The 25689-nt window shown below is 30.6% G+C and overlaps 4 protein-coding genes, 1 non-coding gene and 1 pseudogene across 9 annotated transcripts; 3 read left to right on the plus strand and 3 right to left on the minus strand.

Moving 5' to 3' along the window:
- Positions 1-1489: 1489 nt before the first annotated feature.
- LOC149515714 (UDP-glycosyltransferase 76F2 pseudogene) lies at positions 1490-2376 on the minus strand (annotated as a pseudogene).
- Positions 2377-4850: 2474 nt separating this feature from the next.
- Positions 4851-7115, minus strand: LOC111296271 (uncharacterized). 2 transcript variants are annotated; one of them, XM_022890478.2, is made up of 5 exons: positions 6612-7115; positions 6181-6513; positions 5705-6056; positions 5467-5580; positions 4851-5365 (listed from the first exon to the last, which is right to left on the minus strand). In XM_022890478.2, the coding sequence occupies exons 1-5, from the start codon at positions 6939-6941 to the stop codon at positions 5256-5258; spliced, it is 1239 nt and encodes a 412-aa protein (XP_022746213.2). In that variant the 5' UTR covers positions 6942-7115; the 3' UTR covers positions 4851-5255. The 2 variants fall into 2 exon arrangements, 1 of the variants encoding a protein (XP_022746213.2); XR_002690946.2 differs by having other exon boundaries at positions 5227-5365; positions 5679-6056; positions 6612-7078.
- A 10824-nt stretch (positions 7116-17939) lies between these two features.
- Positions 17940-21248, plus strand: LOC111297996 (rop guanine nucleotide exchange factor 7-like). 4 transcript variants are annotated; one of them, XM_022892649.2, is made up of 7 exons: positions 17940-18549; positions 18709-18825; positions 18944-19098; positions 19446-19520; positions 19617-19907; positions 19992-20348; positions 20445-21248. In XM_022892649.2, exons 1-7 carry the CDS (start codon positions 18198-18200, stop codon positions 20991-20993), a joined length of 1896 nt encoding a protein of 631 aa, XP_022748384.2. In that variant the 5' UTR covers positions 17940-18197; the 3' UTR covers positions 20994-21248. The 4 variants fall into 4 exon arrangements, with proteins under 4 accessions (XP_022748384.2, XP_022748383.2, XP_022748381.2 ...); XM_022892648.2 differs by having other exon boundaries at positions 17989-18549; positions 18706-18825; XM_022892646.2 differs by having other exon boundaries at positions 17989-18549; positions 18706-18825; positions 19446-19907.
- A 157-nt stretch (positions 21249-21405) lies between these two features.
- On the minus strand, positions 21406-21477 carry TRNAP-AGG (transfer RNA proline (anticodon AGG)). Its single transcript has one exon. It is a non-coding gene; the product is annotated as a tRNA-Pro (tRNA).
- Positions 21478-22632: 1155 nt separating this feature from the next.
- LOC111297997 (uncharacterized) lies at positions 22633-23563 on the plus strand. Its single transcript, XM_089740633.1, has one exon. The coding sequence runs from the start codon at positions 22854-22856 to the stop codon at positions 23391-23393; it is 540 nt and encodes a 179-aa protein (XP_089596759.1). The 5' UTR covers positions 22633-22853; the 3' UTR covers positions 23394-23563.
- LOC149515715 (uncharacterized) lies at positions 22758-25657 on the plus strand. Its single transcript, XM_089740637.1, has 3 exons — positions 22758-24346; positions 24602-25331; positions 25446-25657. The coding sequence occupies exons 2-3, from the start codon at positions 24887-24889 to the stop codon at positions 25460-25462; spliced, it is 462 nt and encodes a 153-aa protein (XP_089596763.1). The 5' UTR covers positions 22758-24346; positions 24602-24886; the 3' UTR covers positions 25463-25657.
- Positions 25658-25689: the final 32 nt, after the last annotated feature.

The raw sequence follows: 25689 nt of genomic DNA on the forward strand, positions 1-25689 counted from the left end.
GTTTATCCAAAATAGATAGATAGATTGATAAGAATAGATAATTTGTATAAAATAGATAAATAAATTTGTTTAAAATAAATAATTTTTAACTGTTAAAAAAAGATAATTTTTGTCTATTCAAAATAAACAGTTATATCTATAGAATAATCAGACACTTAATTGATTATATAAATTTTTTTGGTTTTATGAGAAGATACAAGAAACAATTATCAATACTCTCCCTCTTTCTTCAATAAAATTTTGATTTTTTTTTTATAAAGTTTTGATGTAGAAAATCTCATAAAAGTTTAATGATTTTATAATACGTCGGTGAATGTTCAATGAATTAATTTCATTAATGCAAAATGTAATCTATTATTAAATTTTATTGTATCTTTGAAATTTATTGTCAGTTATCCTTTTGCACTCTTACTAAGCAAATAATACCATAAGAACAAATAAAATCTTAAGAAAAATGGCATTGTTACACGTTCTCAAATTTTCAGATTTACGAGAAGTAAATATTTCAAATTTTCTGTTTTTGCACTAACAGATTATAATTATAAATTTTTTTAGGTAAAGCTGCATAATTTGCAAAGAATTTCGAAAATATGATATATAAATCACAAATTTCCAATTAATGAAAAAGAAAAATACATTAGACTAATCCCGAGTCTGATTGGAATGATAATTTGAAGCTAATCAAGCTTTCTAGAAAGTGATATGAAGAACCTGCTTGCTGTATACAATGTCCTGGAGACTAATAAAAGCAGCTGCATCACAATTGCAAGGAGAGCTGATTAACTGTTATACATGAACTCAATTACAAATCTGCAATTTCTTTTCGTGTTATGTATGAATTCAAACAGATGTTTAACTCTAAAGAAAGATACCTAAATGACAAATATAAGGGCTAATAGGCAATGATAATGACCTAATTGGAAACCGATAATAATAAATATTGAATTTATATTTGATACATTATCAATATATAAATTTTATATACTGTTAATGAATCAGATGATAATAATTTATCAATAAAATGAATCAGTTGATAATATCTCTCATTAATGAGTAAATCTTTTTAAAAAAATTTAATTTATGTATATTTTTTTAAAGTTTGATATTTACTCATTAATGAAGTATCATAATTTGATTCATTAAAAGTATATAGAATCTATATACTAACAATATACTAAATATAAACTCAAACATAAATGACTTTGCTATTGCTTCTATATTAGCAAGGTTGCCATTCCAATCGGCCATGTGAAGAAGTTATGGGTCTTGATTTTTTTTTTTCAATCAAAATTTTGGTTCCATTCTTTGAATTAATACACAAATTTTTTATTCCAATAAGCAAATCACTGAAACATATTGTTCTGCAATTGGCATTCATAACATTGGAAAGTGAGTAAATGTAAGTAAATATCCAATGCTATTGACTTTAGGGCTTGATAGGCTTATTCAATCTTCTAATAAAACAAAGCAAATTCTACTTGAGAACTTGTTATTGTGTGTGGAAAGGGAGTGATTCCAATGATAAATTGTGATGAACCAAGCTATCCAGAGATTGTCTTGACGAACCAACTTGACTCAAGCATAGATTTTATGTGTCCTTGATATACAACATTTTGTCCACCATCAATCTTTCGATTTTCCTCTCTATTTCCACTCTCTCTCTAGCCCATTCTCTAATTGCAAACCAGTCCTCCAAATCTCACTTACATATCTTGTGTTAACCCTCTGGTCAGTGAAACAAGGCATGCATGCAAATCATAGGGACCCCTTCACATACACTCTCCAAAGTTGAGTTCCAGCCATTGTGAGTTGAAAAGGCTCCCACTATTGAGGAGCCCATTTAACTACCTGTTCCCTTCCTACCCAATGTTTCCAAAAACCCATTTGGCAATGGTTCAAGTCCACTCTGAACCATAGATTAATCCAGGCCTAACTACCCATAAAAATCGTTGCCCATTTAATTGCTTGCTGTTAGTACTTCAGGACTTCCAAAGCTAACATTAATATAGATAACTGACTTCGATTCTTGTTTGTTTAACCAGGAAATACAACTTTGGTCTTGTGTTAATGAACTACTTGAAGGCACTGGAAAGCTTTATGAAATGGACCAATTGGGAAAAGTGGAACCCCAAGTTCTTGGTGCAGTGCTTCCAATGCAGATTGTTCAAGTTCTTAGAAACTGCTCCATATTAGCCCTGAAGAGGCTTTGCTTTGATTCACCATACCAGCCACCAACTAATGAAAGATCTTCCGGTCACTTTTGTGGATGACTGGAGAGTAATGTTCAGTTTCAGATTGCTGCAAGTCTTCCAAAGCTGACATATGTAACTGATTCATGTTCCTGCTTCCCTAATAAGCAAAAAAATACTTAATGCATGATTTTCATTCACTTATTTTAAATCGATATATTTTATCTTGATTTAAAAAATTAAATAATTTATCTACTTTGAATTTTTTATATAAAAAATAAAAAAGATATTACTAGCTAAGAGCATTAGGAAGAAAAGATTGACTGCAAATATTTTTTTGATTAGAACCTAATTGGACTTATTACCAACCGAACTAACGGCTGAATATAGGCCCTAAATCAAGAAGAATTTGGATTGCAAAACCCCCCGAAACAGAAGAAATGTAGCTAAGAATATCACTTTCATGAGGTCACATCTGATCTTTTGAAAGGATTTGGAGCAACCCCACGTGCTGATACTCTCAAATTTTCATGATTTGAATCTTTGATAGGCAGGTTTGTTTGCTTTCAAAACAAATTTCAAATGGATCAATTTAGAGCCATTGAACCTGAAATTTTGAATTGAGATCCCAACTTGTGGAACTACTCTTCAACCACTCTCACCATTTTTTTTCAGTTGACTCACAATTTAAGTGATAGCATTTCCTTAGAAAAAGGGGGAAAAAAAAAAGGCTTGAGCAAGTAAATATTATACTGTTTCAATATCCAACAGATCATAACACTGTAGTTTTATGCATAGATTGCTTTGGCTTTACTGACTATCAGTGGTTTGCTAAACGATTAACAATCAATTAATAAACAGAAACCTATTGATATTCTCTAAAATCATACTCCATAATTACTGTAATTAACATGGTAATAATACTCTATGCAGTCTTTGAGATTAAAAAAAAATTGTTGTTTTGCTTTGTGCAGAGAAACAAGACAATTAGACAAAGCCTGTCTGAATTGATTAAGAGAACAAAGATCTAGTCAGAACAGTAGCTAATTAAAACCTCAATCAAAATAAGTCTCCACCATTTTCTTCCATTTGCAGCATCCAAACCAAAACCAGATAAAGCCTGCTTCTGATAATTAATACTATCTTAATTAAAAATAAGTAAACATCAAATATCTCAAATCTAACATTCAAATTCAATATGTGTATTTTTTAAGTTTATATTTGATACAATGTCAGTATATAAATTTTTATAGATTATCAGTGAATCAAATAATGATAATTTATTAATACTCAAATTATCATCATTTAATTCACTAACAATATATAAAATTTATACACTAACAATATATAAATAATTAATACCCAAGTTATGAATTTTAATTTTTTGAATTTTGAATCAATAATTAATACATAAATTACCCTATTGCCCAAAGGATGAGCGAAAGTACAATTACTATTTTTTAAAAATTCTTAATTTACCCTTAAATTCCTCTTATCATATTATTTATTTAATTAAAAAAGATATTATACTTATAAATTTTTTTGAATTCCTAATTATTAAATATTAATTTTAATGATATATCAATTAAATCAAAAGATAATAATATAATTATTATTAAATTCAAAAAGCACTAAGAATTAGAACCAAATATGTTTTGTCTTATGTATAATTTTTTTCAAAAACAAAGACAAAGAATTGGGAAAAAAATTAAAAATTAAATGGGCATTTTTTAGTGTTCTAAAAAATAAATTATATTGATACTTACCTAGCAAAAAACAAAGAAATGGGGTCCCAATAAAAATCAAGGCAAAAACGTACGGCAATTTTTATCTTCTATCCCTTCTTCATGTCCTTGTCCCCACCACCGCTACTTCACGCTGACGCAAAGATAGCAATTTTGGTGCTTGCTTTTGTGCTTTACTTTTATCTAATAAGAATAAAATAGTCTTAGTAGCACAAAATTGGGTTTCTTTTTTTGGATTTGTTCAAGTTAATTTCATGTTTTAAAAAAATTTAATAAAGAAAAGGCAAATTCCATCTACTTTTATTAAAATTAACGTGAAAGGCGTTGTATCTTTTAATTTAAGTAATTTAAATATATGTGATATAGTATGAAATTCAAATGATTATTAGATATATGAATTTATTAAAAAATTAGATATGATTTAATGTTTAAAACCAAATTGTATGCAATTTAGATAGGATTGGGACAAAGATTTTAAATGAGGTTTATTGAATCGAATTCTCTATTGACGGTTCAAAGGATTATACGTTCTATTAATGTAAAAGATTCTCTTTACTATGTTATTCATCAATGTAAATGGTTTATCAATAAAGATTAAAAGTGTAGAATTCAACGCATCTTCAGAAACAAATTTTTGTATTGATTATTTGATTAACTGAACTTTTAGTCAAGAAGATAATCACTGTGTTAAAGAATCCTCCAATAAATTTAATTCATTTAATGCACAAATATTTAGGGAAGACCTTGAAGACTTATTAAGGGTAACAAGACCTCAAGGCTTAAGATTGTAAGTGATTCTACCACTGTTTTGCATTAAAAAAAATCCCATATCAGTTTCATGCTCTGTTTTCTACTTTGACAGGTTTTGTTTTATCAAGTTCTTGATTCGAAAACATTCATTTGATTGAACTTACTGAGCCTAAATGGTTAAAGAAAATATATCATTAGTAATATATTTCAATTGCAAAGGGATATTACAAAGAGGGTTTTGAATTTTTCTTCTACAATTCTGGTTTTTTTTTCTTTTCCCCAACCAAAACAGCCAATTTTCAAAGACAAATCCTTTCCCCTCTTAAAATTAGAAGGAAAAAAAAACCCATTTCTTATTAAAAAAAAAAAAATCCCTTCCCCTATTTGTTTCCTATTTTCTTCTACTTATGGCTAATCCCCAAAAGCTGCAATCATCAAATCTTTATTGGTTCCTAAACTACATTCACATTCTTGAATTTCTTTCCTTGTATAAACCAAAATACCATATACTGGCATTTCTCCAATAAAACAAACACTATTGGACATAATTTTGGACTGATTTTTCCAGGGATTAATAAGTCCATTCCTGGGGTAGACATGCTTCATGATTTAGGCCTCCCTCTGGTCTATAATTTCTCCTTGCTTGTGTCAGCATTGCATTTCTTCTGGCTACCAATGCATCTACAGAATTGAACCGTCAGGATTTCAGTAACTCGGAAGTAATTAACATGGGTTAAAAATGAATCAGGCTTGGTAGTGTAAAAATGGTATCCTGGACTCACCATGGTTTGATGCAAAGCTGGCATTGAAATGTGGCTGAACATTCCTGTTAGAATCATTGAAGTTCAGATTGAAAGCTTGAACAACGTTTGCTGGGAGAAGAGCTGTTGAGCAACCTGTTTAACACCAGAAAGAACAATGCAAAACCCCAATTATTGAGTAGTGCGAGAAGAGAATTGAAAACCAAATGTGTTGCATAAAGAGTCTAAAAGACCTCAAAAGAAAGCTGGAAGCCTGTACTTGATTTCTTGCAAGGTTCAGGAGTGTTGTTGCCATATCTACGAGGTAGGAAAACACCCGTTCCAGCACACTCTCTTTTAACACCACCAGATCCAACACGGAACACAGCTCTCATGCCAGAACCAGAGTTCTTTTGAGGCTGCTGCTTAGATTGAACTTGAAGTGGAGGCCATGAACATTGAGGCAACACCAGAGGCGTCACCCTAACAACATTTTTCATTGCTCTTCTATGGATCTGCTGCTGCTGCTGTTGTTGTTGATGAAGCTGTGCTTGCCAGTTGCTTGCCTTCACTTGCCTCCCCAAAGCAGCTTTGCACTGAGGTTTTAAGACCTGCTCCTGCCGTCCATGATACTAACAAAACAAAGAAAAAGAACCCCATAAGCCTAAAAACAGATCAGAAAATAAAATAAAATAAAAAATCTTTCTAGTTGGAAAAAATCAAGGTTAAAACTTCCAACTTGAATAGCACGCTTACCTGATTTCTTTGAGCAATATTATAAGAAAGACTCTGACTTGAATACAAGCCAGAGCTTGAGTTCTTCATGAAGGCATCACTTCGTGTCTTGGAAATGTCTCTTCCATGGTAAAAGTTGTTGTGTTTGGGTGCTTCATTGCTCATTTGTAACCTCGCAACGTGGCCAGCTACGACATATATGAGATCCCAAGTGCCATTTTGGGCGGCGCTGAAAGGAGTTGTTGGAGGAGAAGGAACTTGAGATGGGCCATATGGGCTGCCATTGCTAGAACCTGACCTGCCTCCGAGCCCACTCAGAGTCGACTGTGGCGAACTCGCCCAACCTACAGTTTTCTGAATCAAAACCCCAAAAAAGAACCCAAATGTCAATCAAAAAGACTAAAAGTACTAAGCTTAATAGGCTCAACATGAAAACCCCAGAAATTATTTACCTCGTTTTTGTCCAGGGAGAGGCTAGGAACGGTTAGTTTCTGACTCGTTGAGTGAGCGAGTCGGCAAGTCAACCCAGCAAGAAACTCATCCTCGTCACTCTTATCAGACTCAGTAGAACCAACAATGGTTTCAACAGGGGAGCTGAGAGCAGAGAAGGAGTCGAACTCGTGGGGGAATTCAGTTGGGAAACCATGATTCGACATCAGCAAGTCCTTGTTGTTTTTGCCACTGGTTTTGTTCTTAAGGTTCTCTTTCTCCATAACAACATCGTCATCCGTTAAAAACTTCGCCGGAAGCCAAAACTCAGTGTCATTTATCTGCTCGGCCATGAGAAAAAAAAAAAACAGAGGAAAACAGAGGAAAGCTGGGGGAAATGCAGAGGAAGTGAGGGAGGAAGTTGCTCGGCAGAGAAGATTTAATAAAGAGGCCAAGTTTGGGTTTTGAAAGCGAGAGGGAAAGGGAAAGAGAAAGAAAAGGGTGGGAGAGAGGAGTAGAGCATGTTGAAGACAAACTGCATTTATTAAGGTTGCAGTTAAATTTAATAATTTAAAATGTCATATAATAACATAATAAGAATATAATAAAAAATAATATAATTTAAAATTTTAATAATTATTATATATAAATTTAATAAAATTAAAAAATATATTTTTATGTTTTTATATTAATATAAAATTTTAAAATAAATATAAATAAATATAAAAATTTTAATTTTTTATATGATATACATAAATAAATTATCAAATTTATTTTCAAAACAGAGAAAGGAAATTTAAAAAATATATAAATTGAAACTTTTTGGGAGGGGGTGAAGAGGCAAAGGGCAATGAGAGATGTGTAAACAACTAGAAAGCAATGGCCCAATGGCTGGAGACATTTGTCCTGTTTTGCAATAGACCTGCCACCTGTCCTGTTGTGGTTGATTACAAACTTAACAATTAAGAGTCAAGTATTTCTTTGTTTAGTAGTTTATTTATTTTTAATTTGCTTTTGAAATTCAAAATTTTTTTATACTAATAATTGGTTTTCAGACTGTATTTGGATCAGTATGAGATTAATTTAGGTAAAATTAAAAATAATAGTAATAATATTAAATATTATAATAATAAAAATATATATTTAAATTAAATATGATAGACTACTATCTTAACATAGTAATCGATTGTTATGATTTAAAAATGAATTTGTTTTCTGATTCAAATTTTTTTTTGTTTTGATTTTATATTAAAAGCAATTGATTATTTTAAACATAATAATGGACTGTTCTAAGAGCCAATAATAAACTATTAGATCCTTCTTTCTCCAAATTGCATTTATGAAGTATTATCCAAATATATCCCACAGTGGAGTTAAGAGAAAAAAAAAAAACTTAAATTCTATGACAGCAATGATACCATAGAATCCAAATGAACTTTAGAAGATCTTATACATTTAGCGGTTAAAAAGGGTTAAATTTCTTGTTTACATCATTATTTTTTTTTTAATCCTAATCTGGCATGATTGATAGTTTTGTTTTTTTTCAAAATTTGCATGATTAATTGGTTAAAAATATGGGAGATTTTGGTAAGGAGGATTTTGAAAGATTGTTTGGTAATTTGGGAATTGGCATCTTCATGTTATTTATCCCATTTGGCTGAAATTTTCACATATTTAGTAATCTTACATCTCTATCCATCTTTCATGCTTTTCTTATTGCTTCTTGGTAACAATTACATTCTTCTTTGAGAGGGTGAAGTGTTCAAAATTTAAAGTTTGGTATAAATAGATTTAATTAAAGTTTACCACATAATTAATAATCCATATGTAACAAAATTAATATAAATAAGTCAAAATGACAAAAATCATATTGATAGTCACATACATTAATAATGAAAATTTTACATTTTACAAACAAAATTAGCAAAAAAGAAAAAAATTTTGATGTAGTAAAAAATAAAAATAATTAAAAAAAAGACATACGGTAGTCTTTTAACTTCACTCATAAAATTAAAAAATTTCACTATTAATATATAAAAACAAATTCAAGCCAATAAAATATATAAATTTCAAACTTTTTTTTTTCAATTTGCATTACGAAAGTCATCTACAAGAGTTACAAATAAACCTTTTGCAATGTCTAGTACTTACCTTATAATATATTAAATTAATCAGAGATACTTAAGACTTAAGAGAAGAACATGGTGTCCCACATTAATTTTTTTTTCTTTAATCTTTTGATCTTTGCATAATTTTCATGTAGCAGCACATTCTCAAACTCTTCAATTACATTTCATAGATCAGCCACACTTTATGGCCACTAATTAAAGGAGAAAACATAATCATTAACACATCCCTCCATGCATTATTTTTTATAATTATCATTTCGTTTTTCCCTCCCCTTGCTTAAGAGTAAGATAGTCAAAGTTACCCATCATTTTAATTTAATTTTTATAGAGTATTAAACTTTTAATTTTATGATTTAATGTTATATGATCATAAATATAAAATATAAAAAAAAAAGATTAAGTTGAAATAATTTTATGATTATCATTTGTTTCTTTGATTTCAATTTTTCTTTAAAAGAAAACTATAGTGGACCCTCAATGTCACATGCATAAGATACCATTGGATTAAATTTGCAAATGTTGAATGAAATTATAGCTTATAGTTTAAATGCAACTTCAAGAAAAATGTTGTGATGCATGGTCAAATTTTGGGGAGTTGTGATTGTGTTTATAAAGAAATGGCTTCTCCATGCAAGGAAATTGATAGAAAAAAAAATCTTCAATTATATTTTTGTTAATTTATTTTAGTTAATGCCACTCACTAATTATATTGTACTATGGTTTCAAGCCAATTGCAATATGATAAAATTAATTTTAAAAAAATCATATTCATAAGAGTTGATGATGTGATGTGATATAGCAAAAAAAAAAAAAAAAAGACTATGGTTCATGTGAACACATACACATGCCAAATTTGTATACATCACTTTAGACATTACAAATTCCACCAAAAAAAAATTGATAATAATAATAAAATACACAGAAATAAACTGATCCATTGTATTTTGTTTACTCATCTTGATAGACAAAGATCTAATTTTGTCACCAGATCAGCTTATCAATTGAAATTTTGGATCACAAAAAATTTATTTCTTTATTTTTTTTGCAGATTTATATTTTTATCTACTCAGGGAAATGCGTGGTTTATATACATTGCTTAAAAATAATACTAAATTTGGATCTGATTTGGATTTTTTTGGTGTTTACACTGAATTTAGACCTCAATCTTCACCAAACAAAAAATGAAAAATTGAGAATGATTTGGAAAATGTCTGAAACTTTTTGTAGCAGAGCTGATGTGATTCCAAGCTATCAAGCGTATTTTTAACTGTTTGTGAAATGTTCTATAGTTATGGGCAACTAAGCCCTTTGGAGTTGATGCACATGCTTTTATTTTTTTTCCTTCTTTTTTCTATGGCCTCTTTTTTGCAAACAGATTGAGATTGCTTTCTTAAAGTCATGTTAAGATAATGTATGGAAGAGGGAAGAAAAGAACAGGAAGAAGTAATCTGATCCACATGTCAGCTTGAAGTAACCTAAGACAATTATTTTGTCTTTTTTCTGTGCATGTTCTTGTTTTGTTTGTGCATAGGGTTGTATAAGAATAGAATATGAAAGAATAAATATATGTTCACGGTTTATTCATTTATTTTTAAAATGTTTTCATTCATATTTGATTTGTGCTTAACAAAAAAATTGTTCTATATAGGATGATTTCATTTGGTTTATATTCGATTTAATTAAATTAAATAAATATATTCACAAATATTAAACAAACATATTCATTAATATATATATAATGAATAACAAATAAACTATAATAAAATAAATTTAAATAAACAAACATTAAATGACTAGAAATGAACTCAAACAAATATAAATAAATCTCAAAATACGATTAAGATAAAAAATAAAAATATAATTTTATTAGTATTATTATAAACAAATAGTAAATGAATAATAAATGAACAAAAAAATAAAAGTTTTAAAAGAATTTTAAATGAATTTGTTCATGAATATAAATAAACCAAATAAATCTCTATTCATATTTAATTCATTTAATAAACTAATATATAAATACTATTCAAAATATTTATTAAATTTAACAAATAAATATAAACAAACAAAAATGAAATATATTCACAAATAATTCATCAAAACCTCTATTCATTTATCTTGGGGATATTAATGATAAGGTATGGATATGGTAGAGTATTTCCTATCTCATTTTCGGATTTCCATATTATAACAATCCCTGTATTTATATCCAATGAGTATTTTAAATTTATTTCTATTTTTATCTTTGCTGATATTTAATATATATATATATATATAGATAATCTTTATACCCATATTAAAAAAAAGATAAAAATTAAAATTTTGTTAACATTTTTTTTTTAATTTTTATTTTGTATATTTAGATAATTTTTTATAAATACATATATTAATATATTTTTTTGAATAAAAATATATTAATTTTAATTAATCTAAACAATAATTTATATTATTTAATAAAAATCTATACACTAAATATATAAAAATATATACGTAAAATACAGATACAAAATAAATATTATATTACTTATCTTCATTCTCATATTTAATAAAAATTTAAAATTATATCAATCTCAATCTCTATAGTCACAATATAATATTTATCCATATCTTCATTCAAATAAAAAAATCAATTTTTTTATTAAACAAAGATAAAATTGATATCGCTAGTTTACCCTGTATGTACAGAAAGAAGTGGATGGGCCTTGGGCAATAGCAAAGGAGTGCCGGAAGCCTTGGGCAACTTGCTTTGGGGGATTCCTCTATTGACTCAAACTTCAGTTTCGAGAAACAAATCCCAATCACAGCTTGACGTAAACATAAACAAAATAACTTAAAACCCATCAATTATATCGAACTTCAACAACACCACCGTCAATCCTTCTGCCCCTTGCAGCTTTTCCTGTACAAACAAAAACATAAATAAAATCAAAATAATCAATTTTCAGAGTTTTTGACAAGCTCATAATATCATAAATTTGGTTAAATTAATAATCTTGAAATGTTAATGTTAAAATTAGATTTTTTAAATTAAATTTGAATTTTAAAATTTAATCAATTAATTTATGCTTTCATTTTAAGATTTAAATTTCAGTAACACTTTCTCTAGACTATGACTTTTTTTTTTAATTTTTAAGAAACATCAAAATTAAACGTTTTTGAAACTATTTACAATCTATTAGATGGCAAATGAAGATTTTTAGGTACTAAAATGATTAATTAGTTTTGGGCTAATTGGGATCATAATATGGGCGATGAAGTGCTACATAGGGCTAATTAGTTGGATCATAATTTGGGTTAATTAATGCTTAGGTTGGGCCTTGAAGGTGACCTAAGAATTTTTTGGGCTAATTTGGATAATAATTTGGGCCTTAAAAGTGAGCCGAAATATTAAACTGAAAAGTCTAAATCCAATCCTGGCATGTTATGTAAATTAATAAAGCCTCCGTCTAGTAATCGAGAGGTCAAGAGGACATAAAGTTTTAGTTTCGAATCAAGATTTTTTTTTTTTGTTTTTTTTAAGAATTATGTATTTTGTAGATAAAAATATATATAATGATAAAATAATAGAAGTTAAAAAATAAAAAAAATTGGTCCATTTATATAAAGAAAGTGATAATTTTAGACATTATCCCTTGTTATTAATTAAAAAGATTTTCTCTATGTGAACTTGTGATCATCGATTGTTTGTTTTTGAGAGAAAAAAAAAATAACATGATACAAAAACAATATAAAAAAAAAAACATAAAATCGTAAATTTATATGCCATGTGTTTTTGTTCATCATAGAAGGCAAAAGCCCTTATCAATGTTAATAATGGACTGCAGTAATTTCAATTCAATTCACTACAGCTACCTCATTCATGTGAGCACAGCTTGCATCCTTTAAGAGTAGTAGTAATTACACAAAAATGCATTGAGATCAGGTCCCAAATTGGGGTTACTTGCAAACTAGTTAAAAGTCCATAGGCTGATACTTAAAATGGCTGGACCCTTGTCTAACCACCAATTTCTCAGTTTTAAAAACAATAATTAGGGGTGTGTGGTTAATGCTCATCAAAGAAAGCCTGCCTGAGTTTGCTAAGTGCAGTTGTCACGGGTCGAGATTTAAGCTTCGAACTCGCACGACTCCGGGATCTCGGCATTCACCTTTCCGGTGTCTCAGATCAGCCTTCTCGTTACGGTTCACACCCTTGTGAGGTATTATCCGCTCTGATCCCCTTGGCCTCACGGTTTTGTCCTACAAAAGGCGCCTCACAAGGCGGAGATGGTGTGAACCTTTTTATACCCCAGTGACCTTCCTATTATGTTCGATGTGGGATTCAGGACTCCCTCTTAGGTCCGTGACATTCTCTCGCACCCAACCTCGTGACGCCCTCGTCACGGAGGTCGGCCACCCTGCCTACCTCCCTCGAGGCGCTCGACGTGGATCGAACGGTTTAAAGCTGGCTCTGATACCACTTGTCACGGGTCGAGACTTAAGCTCCGAACCCGCGCGGCTCCGGGACCCCGACATTCACCCTTCCGGCGTCCCAGATCAGCCTTCTCGTTACGGTTCACACCCTTGTGAGGTATTGTCCGCTCTGACCCCTTGGCCTCACGGTTTTGTCTTACAAAAGGCGCCTCACAAGACGGAGATGGTGTGAACCCTTTTATACCCCAGTGACCTTCCTATTATATTAGATGTGGGATTCAGGACTCCCTCTTAGGTCTGTGACACAGTTATCTTAGCTTTCATATGACAAATATGGAGAGCCAAGCAGCACATAAAACTTAGAAAAATATAAATTTTATTTATATATGAAATTATCAAAATTTAAATTTTAATTATTAAAATTAAAATTTTAATATTTTACCTTCAGATTACGTGACTGTCGGTAAAATATATTTTTGTTTTGCTGTGAAAAAGGGAAATAATTTTAGTATTGAAAAATTGCTGACATAAGAATCATTGAAGATTGAATAAAGAAGGCGGGATATGGGAATGCAAGGAATGAACTTTGGAAATGTAAACTGTCAACTTTACTCATGCTTGAGTTTGAAGTCAAGGATTTTTTTTTTTTTTTTTCATCTTTTGAACTATAATTAAGATTTTATCTTTAATTCTGAAGTCGATTTCAGTATTATTTAACTAACAAGTCATTTTTTATGCTTACTTTTAATATATATGTTTTATTATGTCCATTTTGTTTATATGGGTTTTTGAACTTCAATCAAATATCAATAGCTTTAAGTTAGGGGGGGACCGTTGGTGGGGTCTTTTGCCTTGCTTTTTTGCTATAGGTACAAGCTGTGAGAAGATGGGGAAAATGTAAATGAGCCACATATAAATAAGAAATCCATGCAAGAAATTAAAGACTGAAAAGAAATGTGTTAGAATTAGAAGAGTTGCATCATTTCGATATAAACAACAAAATTAGGTTTAGCTTCAATCTTGCATATTATAAAATTTACTTGAATATAATTTTTTTTATTCGATAAATGACGAATTCAAATCTAATTCTTTGAACATGAAATACACTAGTTAATTTGCGAAATTAAATGTACCAATTCAATACTTCCTCGCACTATTAAAAAAGGAAACGGTAACAATGTACTAACATTTGGAGAACTCAAATTTACTCACTTTTTGGTTTTCTAACACAAACTTTGATAGGATTTATAGATATACTTTCACATATCATATGATAAAATGGGTCATAGCTTATGTCTCCACTTTTTTTTTAACAAAATTCATACAAAAAATAATAAAAAAATAGATTTCGTAAGTTGTGTCATTATATATTTATATCATATTTTATATAAAAGTTATGTATTAAAATTTTTATTAATATAAAAATATATAATATAAGATTTTTATTTTATTAAATTTATCTATAATTTTTATTAAAATTTTAAATTATATTTTTTTATAATTTTTATTTATATTATTTTTATATTATACCACCATTTCATCTTTTACTGCGTTTGACAGGTAAGCTCTATTTTTAAACAACAAAAAAAAAGTCAAAATAATAGAGAATAGTCATACATAGATATATAGGACAGCCAAAAGGCAAAAGTAGTTTATGCCTTTTTAGCTCAAACGGCTATATTATCACCAAAATCATTACCCATATTCAAATCCCATAAACCCTATTTACAATTCAGGCCTTCCTGCAAAAGCCTAGTCCTTAGCAATTCACTCTTTGCAGACAAATCATCTCTTTTATTTTTCATAACTGTTAAATTACTTTCCATCTTTTTTATTTTTCGATTTTATAGTTGCTATTAGGGTGAAAAAATTAAAAATATATAAGATTAATTTACAATTACAGTATTTAATTTGGCTTGAGTTAGTTATTTTAATCAATTTAAATTAAATTTGAGTATTAAATATATATATTAAAATCGAATCAAATCTTAAATTAAAAAATAAAATTTTTTTTAAAAATCACATTGAATTAGTTATATAATTTTATTAACTTTTATATATTTTTAAATTTTTATAAAATAAACTTATTTTATATTTAAATCTATTTAAATATATTAAAAATTATATTAAAATAAATTTAATAAATTAATAAATTAAATTAAACTAATAAAATTTAAAATTATATTCGATTTAAATTTGATCAAATTTTAAAATTTTAAAATTTTATATATTATCCAAAAAATTAAATCGATTTCAATCTAATTTAAATTATTATTACCCTTGACTGCCTAATAGCTATCAAGGATTTTGATTAACAGTTATAAATGATAGTTACATTTGCAATTTGCATTACCTATTGGTGGGCTGCTGCTGTCAATCAAATTCTGGTGGTATTTGAGAAGTAAAATTTTTGTGGAGGACCACATTAGATTCCCCTTTGCTTAAATTCTTTTTTTTTTTGTTTTTTGGAAAAATTTACCCTTTTTAACTCACATTTGTGTTTTTCTTCAATTGTATCTTTTGATTTTTACATATATTATTCTAAAAATAAAGTTAGGAATTTTTTTTTGTTTTATTTAGGATTTTTTTTCAGACGATTTTAAAAATATATTTAACATATTAATTTGGTGCATTCAAGATTTTACTTTTAAAATATTTTTTTACAAGAACTGAATATTGATTGATAAAAAAAGAATTTATTTCTTTAGTAACTCGACTAACTTTTGTGAGTATAAATAAAATTAAATAAAATATTTACTTATTTTATACATAATATACTTAATACTTATTGCAGAAAAAACTGAAATAATGCATAAAAATTATATTCATGCTTAGCTTTTATTTTTTTGGTATAATTTTGAAGGATGCAAATTCTAATCTAACTCTTTGGCACACGCATTCTTATATTTGTTATTAAATAAAAATTTTAAGGTATTAATTTTATCATTTATTTTATATTTCATTTTATTAAACTCAAATTTTAAGAAATTTAATTAATCATATCAACTAAACTATATAAAAAATATAAATATTTTTAAAAATTAAAAGTATTTAAATCAAAAAATTTTGTCACGCAATTAAATTCGAACAAAATTTCTTATTAAGTTATATATTTGTGGTATGGTTAATTGTTAGTTGTTTGTTAAAGTTCTCTAGAATTTTTAGTGGTTCTTGAGTTAAACAAAATTGAATTTTCATGTTGTATGGTATGAATCATTCTTATAACTTATTTTGTTCTTTCATTCCAAATTGAGATTAATTTTATTCAATGAGTTTTTTTTAATAACATAATAATTCTAAAAATTTTATAAGGTTAATTTTATATGGGTATTTTTTTTTTAAAAGGAGTAGAACCCTACAACAAAAGGGATAGCGGAGCCTGGAGTCAAACATTAGTTTTGAGGTCTTCTTTAAGGCTTATTTGACCATTAGGCTGAGAAGCTGAAGACACCAACTTTGGTGTCTTATTTATTTTATGTGTGTATTGATTAATTGAAAGTGACTCCAAAAATAAATATAACAAAACCTTTGATTGAACTACAAGTTTCACTATTTGGTTCTTTATTTGGACATATTTTAATAATTGCACTAAATTATTTATTTATTTTTTTAATTATATATGATAATTTATGTATTTATATCATGTAAAATATTAAAATTCATATATTCATATCGTATTTTATATAAAAATTATATATCATGATTCGTGTCGATATAAAAATATATAATATATATCTTTAATTTTATTAAATTTATATATAATTATTATTAAAATTTTAAACCTTATTATTTTTATGTTTTATTTTTATATAATATTCATATCATTTTTAAAATTATAAAATCTACTTTCAATGACTAAATTGATTGAAAAAAAAAAAGAATGAACAAGTGAGTCCCACTCATTAACAACATGGGCTGGATTGGAGGAAACAAAAATTAATTTAACATCTTTTAAAGGTCACAACTCAACTATAACCTAATACATCGGTTTACATTAATTTCACTTTTTTTTTTCATTATTTTCTTTAATAAAGCTTTCTTTTTCACAGATGAATTATTAACTTAATAATATTGGAGTAAAAAAAACATTTTTGCTAATTTAGGTATAACTTATTAATTAAGCACGTGGAACGGCAACAACACAATGGTGCTACGTGTTCAACAAATAAATTTCCTCAATAAAATATTATGGAACTCAACTATTCAAGTTTGGAAAATACTTTTATTTACAATTTTGGAATAATTTTTAAAAAATTAATTCTTATAATTTAAATAGTAGCTACTAACATTCCAAATTATTGATAGTTGCTTATATTTTTCCATAGATTCTCTTAAAATCACTAATTAGTAATAGTAAAAAAGATTTTATCAAATTTTATTTTCTTTAAACATTAAAAAAGAAAATAATTATTATTTTCAACTATTAATACCATTTAATAAAATATTACTTTATACGTCACCAAATAAAATAAAAAATATAAACATCTTTTTTATGCATAAATAAGAAAAAAAATAGAATTATTGAAGTAACACATTAATTAATTTTATGCAAACTCCACCTAATTGAACTCTAATCACAATTTTTTAATATTTTTTTTTAAAATTTTATATATCAAGAAAAATTCAAATAGACTACTTTAATTTTTTGTTAAAAAAAAAAACCCTTTTAGTGACACTTTACCTTTGTCACTAAAAATTGGTAAATATTTGCTACTCTTTGGAGACAGGGTAAAAGTGTAAGTTCACGTGGATTGACACATGCGTCGGCTTCGTTATTTTATCAATATTTTGAACGTATTCTCAACTCAGAGAGCTGAGAGCGAAAGCTAACAATAGAGGCAGACAAAGACAAATCCATCAAAACAAACGATCCAAAACCAGTTTTTCAAAAAGAGACGTTACCCCAATGGCACGGGCCCATATCTTCTTCTTCTGAAAGTTCAAAAATCAAATCTTTCAACCCCAACCAACAAATGTCTTCTCTTGGTAACCCAAAGGCTTAGCCTTTTTTTTTGTATGTTTTTTCAGAGCTAAGGAAAAGGGTAGTTGGTTAAGTTGATACCCTTTCCAAAAATGGAGGCTTTGTTGAAGAAGAAAGATGATTGGACTGAGTCTGCGAGTGAGTTGAGTAGTTGTAATAGTGGTGAGTCTAAAGAGGGTAGTAGTAGTAGTAGTTCCAGTAGATCAAGTTCAGGGAATTTGGTTGACAAAGTTAAGGTTAATAAGGCTAGAGTGTCAGGGTCAGGGTCTGCTTCAGCTTCACCTCCTTCTCTTTTGGGTTGGCCTATAAGGAGAGCTATTGCTACTACTACTACTACTCCTGCTACAGTGTCAAAGAATTCAGATGTTGCTGATGGCAATGGAGATGAAGACAAGATTAGTAATGAAGATGACAAGTTTAAAAAACTGAGTTCAAAGATTAATGGTTAGTAATGTTGTTTTTAAGTTTAAATTTTGTATTTTGGCTTTCTGATGTTTGGTTAGGTAGGCAGTGGTAGCTTTCTGTCATTCCATAAATCCCACATGGATTTGTTTTTTGGCCAAAAAAAGTCTAATTCTTTTTTCTTTTTGGAAATTTAAGTAGAGATTGACATGATGAAGGAGAGGTTTGCAAAATTGCTGCTTGGTGAAGACATGTCAGGGTCAGGAAAAGGGGTTTGCACAGCTTTGGCTATTTCAAATGCCATTACCAATCTCTGTGGCATGCTCTCTCTCTCTCTCTCTCTCTCTTTGAATTTATGGATTTTTAAGGTTCTTGTTCCAATTTAATTAACTTTGTTATTTTGTGAACTTATTAAATTTGTAAATACTATATGTAGCTACTATATTTGGGCAATTGTGGAGATTAGAGCCTATACATGAGGAGAAGAAATCCATGTGGAAAAGAGAGATGGAATGGCTTGTTAGTGTTAGTGACCACATTGTTGAATTGATACCCTCTTGGCAAAATTTTCCAGATGGAAGTAAGCTTGAGGTAATTGTCGTCTTTAAAGTAGTCCAGAATCATTTTTTGTTGCATTAAAAGGAAAAAATGAAGAAAAATTTCAGAATCATGTGAAATTTGAAAAGTAACTTTCTCAATCTGTATAATCCTCCTTGGTTGCTGTCCGCTGAGAAAGCATGGGAAAAGAAAGTATCTTTTAATCTTTTGAAAATTTCACTGTTTGTAATTTAATGGTAAAGTTTCACTAAATTAAAGGTAAATTCAGCTGTTTTGCTGTTTTTAGCTATGAAACTCAACAATCAGAGTATAATTCCAAAGCAGATGGCACTTGATTTAAAGTTTCTTGTCTTTTAACTGTTTCTTCTATGTTTTCATAGGTCATGACTTGCAGGCCTAGATCAGATATTTTCATCAATCTTCCAGCCCTGCGTAAACTAGATAACATGCTTCTGGTAAGAACTAACAATGGTTGTTTTATGATTCATGGTTGTCTTAATTTTGGGTATAAGTTTTTGTTTACAACTATAAGATGTGCTTTGCTGTGGCAGGATATATTAGATAGTTTCACCAACACAGAGTTTTGGTATGTTGATCAAGGGATTATAGCCCCAGAGGCTGATGGATCTGCCTCCTTTCGGAAAACACTGCTACGCCAGGAGGAGAAGTGGTGGCTACCTGTGCCCCGTGTGCCTACAGGCGGTCTCAGTGATAATTCAGGAAAGCAATTGAACCACACACGTGAGTGCACAAATCAAATATTGAAAGCTGCTATGGCCATCAACAGCATTTCTTTGTCAGAAATGGAAGTTCCAGACTCGTACTTGGACACTCTTCCAAAGGTCAGAAAATTAGACATAATTTTTGTCTTCTGTTCAAAGGTTATGTGACAATATGACATATAGTTTCCCAAAATTTTGTTGCAGAGTGGTAGAGCTTGTCTAGGAGATCTAATTTACAGGTATATTACATCTGATCAATTCTCAGCAGAGTGCCTGCTTGATTTCCTTGATCTATCATCTGAACATGTTGCTCTTGAGATTGCAAACCGTGTTGAAGCCTCAATATATGTGTGGCGTCGAAGATCTCACTCGAAGCCTCCAATCAATCCAAACCAATCTAATACGAAGTCATCATGGGAAATGGTAAAAGACCTAATGGTTGATGGAGACAAGAGAGAATTTCTAGCAGAAAGAGCCGAAAATCTCCTGCTTTGCTTGAAACAGAGGTTCCCTGGTTTGACTCAAACTGCCTTGGATACCAGCAAAATCCAGTGCAACAAGGTTTGAATCCCTTTTCTGAAAATATCTAGTTTTGCGAAAGGCTACTTGATTCTCCCTCCAACTGTTGTTCAATTATAACTTATTTTAAACTTCCAGGATGTCGGAAAGTCCATTCTTGAAAGCTATTCAAGAGTTCTGGAAAGCCTGGCATATAACATTGTGGCACGCATTGATGATTTGTTATATGTCGATGACTTAACGAAGCATTCAGAAAAGTTGGCATCGGTTCCTACAGTTAGTGTAATTGCACACAAAAAGGTTTCAATCCCATATTCTGTGCCTGCCTTGAGCAGTCCCTACAAAACAGCAATCACCACCCCAAGTTTTTCACCTGCACCACTGATCAGCCCTGCAAAGGGAGAGAGAACTCCTTTTCTCAAGGAGAACAACAACAACAACAACGCCAACAACAACAGCAAGCCTCCCCGCCGTGGCTTTGGAGTGAAGAGGGTCTTGACTAATTATCTTGGAGTTGATTCAAAAGCAAAGTTACGTGGCAATCCAACAGATGGTTCATCAATTCTGAACTCAAACAGTACTGAGAACTCAGGGAATCAAAAGGATCAAATTATATCAAAACAATCATCAGCATACCAGAATAGGATCAGAATGCTACAAAATCCTCCGCGATATACTGTCACTTGAGATTTTCTGACAAGAGGAAAAGAATAAGGTATGACAAATAGAATACTTAATGACAGAAAACTTCTGGTTGTAGCAAAATACTGATGCGTACGAGTTAAATTTTATATTTTTTTGGTTGTGTTCCTGATTCTTGTAGTTCATTTGAAGCAGCTGCTATTTATATCAAAGCAGTCTACTGTTTTTAAGGGTGTTAACTGTGTGTTAATATGAATGTAACTGAGATGACATAAAATATAGCCATGAGATGCTTGTTCACATTTTCTCTACTGCTTATTGTGCATAAATGGTTATCATAAAAGTCAAAAGGAAAACCATAAAAATGGGGGCCATGAGATGTTTGTTCACATTTTCTCTTCTGCTTATTGTGCATAAATGGTTATCATAAAAGTCAAGGAGGAAAACCATAAAAGTGGGGGCATTCCGAGAATTGAACTCGGGACCTCTCGCACCCTAAGCGAGAATCATACCACTAGACCAAATGCCCTTGTTACCTGTCCAGAAACAGGAGTAGAAAGGATGTTGTATCCAAGGCAAAACAGGGCTGCACAGGAACATCCAAGGAGAAAGAAGAAGTTAAACTACAATGACTTTTCAAAATGGCATTGCCAGCTTAAACTACTATAATCAAATAATGCATTTGGATTTTGAGAAGTAAAAAATCCAACATAGCATACTTGAATCTCATAACTCTCCAAAAAGAAAGAGGAAGCACTGGTTATGATGGCCTCAACTACATACGTAATTCATGTGGAGAATAAAAAATTGGACTTGCTTTGGTGTAAGAAAATCACAAGCTATTGAAAAAGAGTCAAATCCATACATAAGTTCATATGGATCACTATGTTTTTGAGTAAGTTGAAAACATTACATAATACAACCTAAATTTCACCACCCTTCCTTTCAAATGAGTTCGCAACAATGAACAAGAAAAATACCAAGCATTCATTTCCATTTGACATCAAACATAACTATAGACAAAAAAACATTAGATTTAAAAGCGTAGGAATCGAATTGTAAATCTAAGAGAATTCGAGTGAATTATTCAAGCTAAATTTTATGTTAATCTTACCAATGTTTTTCACCTTTGAGAACAACTAAACATCAAACAATTCTATTGTTACATTTTGTCTTATTTAGGGGATGTTTATAGTTCGGTTTTAATTAAATTAATTGGTTATCGAATTAATTTTTATCAATTAACGAAAAAAATTTTAGATAAATTTTAATTTTTAGTTAATTTGATTCGAAAATCAAATTAATCAAATTAATCAAAATTTTAAAAAATTAAAATATAAAATGAATTATTTTATTTCATAAATTTTTAGAATCTTTAACATAATATTTGGTCTTTGAATATTTTATTAGATAATTTTATTTAATTTATTTAAAATATAAGAAATTAAGAGTTTAAAATATAAATTAATTTAAATATATTTATTATTCGGTTAACTAAGCCGGCTAAATTAAATTTGATTGAAGAATTTGGTTTGAAATTTATTGTATTGATCGAACATTTCTAATTTTGCCTTTAGTTCTTCTGGGTATTGCTGATTACTAAATATTATTATATAATTCAGCATCTTTGTTAATCAAATCGATGTATAGTGGTAAGTATTCCCGTCTGTCACGCGAGAGACCCGCGTTCGATCCCCAGCAATGGCGTTCTTTTTCCCCAAAGCCGAAAGGCTGTTGGTGCAACTTTTACTTTTCTTCTACGCATTTTCTGGGAAAATGAAATAGAAAAAAAAGGCCATGAATTTCACAACCTTAAACGAGCTAACTAAAACGTCCTCAGCATAATAGAAACAGAGAGATCTCCGCCGTCTGATCTTCCCTACTGAAACTCCCCTTCGTCCGATCATGACAACCAGCATCCATGTTACCGCCCTGGACAGTGTTGTGAACGTTAACTCCCTCTTCACGCTCGCCGTCTTCATCGGCCTAACGTGGAACCCTTATGATTCCAGCAATACCCTCGTCGACCCAGGTAGCCGATGTTTCCCAAACTCAAAAATCGCAGAAGACTTGATAAAATTCCATGTCTACTCCTTCAGTTCCTTCCTCTTCTCCAGCCTCGTCGCTTTAGCTCTTAAACAAGCAATCAAGATCTCCAAAACCCATGCTTTTAACATCGATATTAGGTTCCGTGGTTCTGAGTTTTTGGAACATGTTGATGTTAATAAGACATTACTTCGGGTCGGGATGTTGGTTTCAGGTGCTGGGTCGGTGGCGGGATGTGTGTTTTTGATGTTGGCTTTGATTAATGTAGTTCAGATAAAAGTTGGGACTTTGGCTTGTGGGAGTGGATATGCGTTTGCAGCGGTTGTTCCTCTTGTTATTTTCGTTCCTCTTGCTCTTTTGATCTATGTTTGTTTCGGGCTTTATGCTTTTACTCGTTAAGGTTTTGGTCTTCTTCTTCTTCTTCTTCTTGGGAACCTTTGTTTTATTGTATGATGTAGTTGGAATTATAGTGGAATGAAGGGATTATGTTGTAACTTGGGTTTGTTGTTGTTGTATGATCTAGGTGGTTTTATAATGAATCAATAAAGAAAAGGTTTAAACTTTGAGAGTGTTGAGTTTTCTTGCTTAGATTTTTCTTGATTTGAAGTGTTTTTGGGTTTATTTTGTTGCATGATCCAAGCTAGAATTATAATGGAACATGGCTATAAAGATTGGAACTTTGAAAATTGTTGTTGATGTTTCATTTGGGTTTTTGGTTTCTTCTGGGGATCTTTTTCTTGTACGATAAAGTTGTTTTGATACTGTATTTTCACTTGGGCTTTTGATTTTGTTGTTATTATTGTTTTATAATCTAGCTGAGATTATAGTGAAATATGAGAATATAGGATATCAGTATGTTCTACTGGGTGTGATCACATTGAAATTTTAACTTTGTAATTTCAAGGAATGACATTTGTGTTCTTTCCGTACGACTAAGGAGAGATCATGATGAAAAAGTGGGGTTTATTGTCATAAAGATGTGAAATGAACATATTTGTTAGACTTTTAGTTCGTAGTCTGCTAGATCTGTTTGGGTTTTCGACAGAACTGGTGAAGAAATTTTCTTTATTATCTATTTTTAATGGGTTGAGACAGTGCCGGTATCAAGTTGGTGGAGATCAGCTCTAGGTTTCAGAACAGTGAGTAGTGTTTGGCAAATTTCTAGAGTTTGTATTTCACCGACATATGAACTGGGAAACGAGTTGCTTATTGAGGTTACTACAGGCATTGAAGTCTTAGAACATTGTTTTAATGAGTTACAGATGAGAAAGTAGCAGGAATAAAGACCCAAAAACCACAAGCTTATCAGCCCACAAACATGCTATGGAGGCAGAATAGAAGAAGGTAAGGTAGTCAATATGTCACGGGTCGAGACTTAAGCTCCGAACCCATGCAGCTTCGGGACCCGGGCATTCACCCTTCCGGCGTCCCAGATCAGCCTGACCGCCACGGTTCACACCCTTGTGAGGTATTGTCCGCTCTGGTCTCCCTGGCCTCACGGTTTTGTCCTACAAAAGGCGCCTCATAAGGCGAAGGTGGTGTGAACCCTTATATACCCCAGTGACCCTCTTATTATGTTCGATGTGGGATTCAGGACTCTTCCTTAGGTCCGTGACAAATATACTAGGTTTTTTTAAGCTAATGCTGTGTTGTCAGCTTGAAATTATACCTTAGTTGTTTATAGATGTATCAATGTTGGCTTGCATTTCATGATTCTGGTTTCCATGAATGTTTAAACTGTGGATGGGTTTAATAAGGTCGTTCAGAAGAGATTCCACAGAAACAAGATGTAATTGTTGACCTTTGATGGTCAGGTAACTCTGAATCGATGTTCTGGGATAGTAGGTGCTGCAGCTGATAAAAGACTTTTCTCTAGTTCCACATCCATTGTAATGGTGGAATTCGCATGTATTTGGATATTTTTTAGCTATTTGTTTCAGTATAAATTGTTGAGAAGCGTCTTTCTTTCATCACAAGTTGTTGAAGAAATGGAAACTCCAATGAAGTACATCTGTATTCTAGCGTTTCTTGTGATAATGACCATTGCAGGGTTCAATGGAGTGGAAGGACATGATGATTATGGTCCATGTGGGAAACATAACATTGAGAAGGAAGCTGAGAAGCTGGCTCCTTGTACAAAGGCAGCCCAAGATGTGAAAGCTCCAGTTTCCAACCGTTGCTGCACTGTAATGGAGAAAAAGCTCAAGAATCCAAGCTGCCTCTGTGCTATTATGTTTTCACATACAGCATACAATGCTGGAATCAAGCCGGAAGTTGCCGTGACCATTCCAAAACGCTGCAACATTGCTGTTCGTCCCGTCGGTCACAAGTGTGGAGGTAGAATGGGCATATTACATAATGTTTTCTTGGTTACACCTATTCTCCCTTGCTTTTATATAATGCTGCTAGTGTTAGTTCAATTATCATGAAGCTATTGTTTATTTCTTGCAGCTTACCCTCTCCTTTAAGTGTGAAGGCTCCCATGGTTCGTCGTCCTGTGCTTCCCATGGTTTGTTCTTGTTGCTAGTCAATCTAGTTGATGAGTTTCACTGTGACATCCAACTGTTTGAGTAAAAAATAAAACTGCAGTTGGATCTTTGAATAATAAATGCTAGTTGTTTCCTTTAATAATACTAAATAAAAGGTTAGTTTTCTTTGCAAAATATTTGCATGTTGCTCAATAACCATTTTCTCC

This window comes from Durio zibethinus, chromosome 12, assembly GCF_047325235.1.
Source record: "Durio zibethinus cultivar Kanyao isolate XHJ-2024 chromosome 12, ASM4732523v1, whole genome shotgun sequence".
In the NCBI taxonomy this organism is placed as follows: domain Eukaryota; kingdom Viridiplantae; phylum Streptophyta; class Magnoliopsida; order Malvales; family Malvaceae; genus Durio; species Durio zibethinus.

Excerpts from the sequence above, each read along its gene's own strand:
- LOC111296271 (XM_022890478.2), bottom strand. The coding sequence starts at position 6,941 with ATGGCCGAGCAGATAAATGACACTGAGTTTTGGCTTCCGGCGAAGTTT. Across the intron at positions 6,514-6,611 it reads TCTCCCTGGACAAAAACGAG|AAAACTGTAGGTTGGGCGAG; the intron begins GTAAATAATTTC and ends GTTTTGATTCAG. Across the intron at positions 5,366-5,466 it reads CAGCTTTGCATCAAACCATG|ATGCATTGGTAGCCAGAAGA; the intron begins GTGAGTCCAGGA and ends TCAATTCTGTAG.
- LOC111297996 (XM_022892646.2), top strand. The coding sequence starts at position 18,198 with ATGGAGGCTTTGTTGAAGAAGAAAGATGATTGGACTGAGTCTGCGAGT. Across the intron at positions 18,550-18,705 it reads ACTGAGTTCAAAGATTAATG|TAGAGATTGACATGATGAAG; the intron begins GTTAGTAATGTT and ends TGGAAATTTAAG. Across the intron at positions 19,099-19,445 it reads CAGATGGAAGTAAGCTTGAG|GTCATGACTTGCAGGCCTAG; the intron begins GTAATTGTCGTC and ends ATGTTTTCATAG.
- LOC111297997 (XM_089740633.1), top strand. The coding sequence starts at position 22,854 with ATGACAACCAGCATCCATGTTACCGCCCTGGACAGTGTTGTGAACGTT.
- LOC149515715 (XM_089740637.1), top strand. The coding sequence starts at position 24,887 with ATGGTGGAATTCGCATGTATTTGGATATTTTTTAGCTATTTGTTTCAG.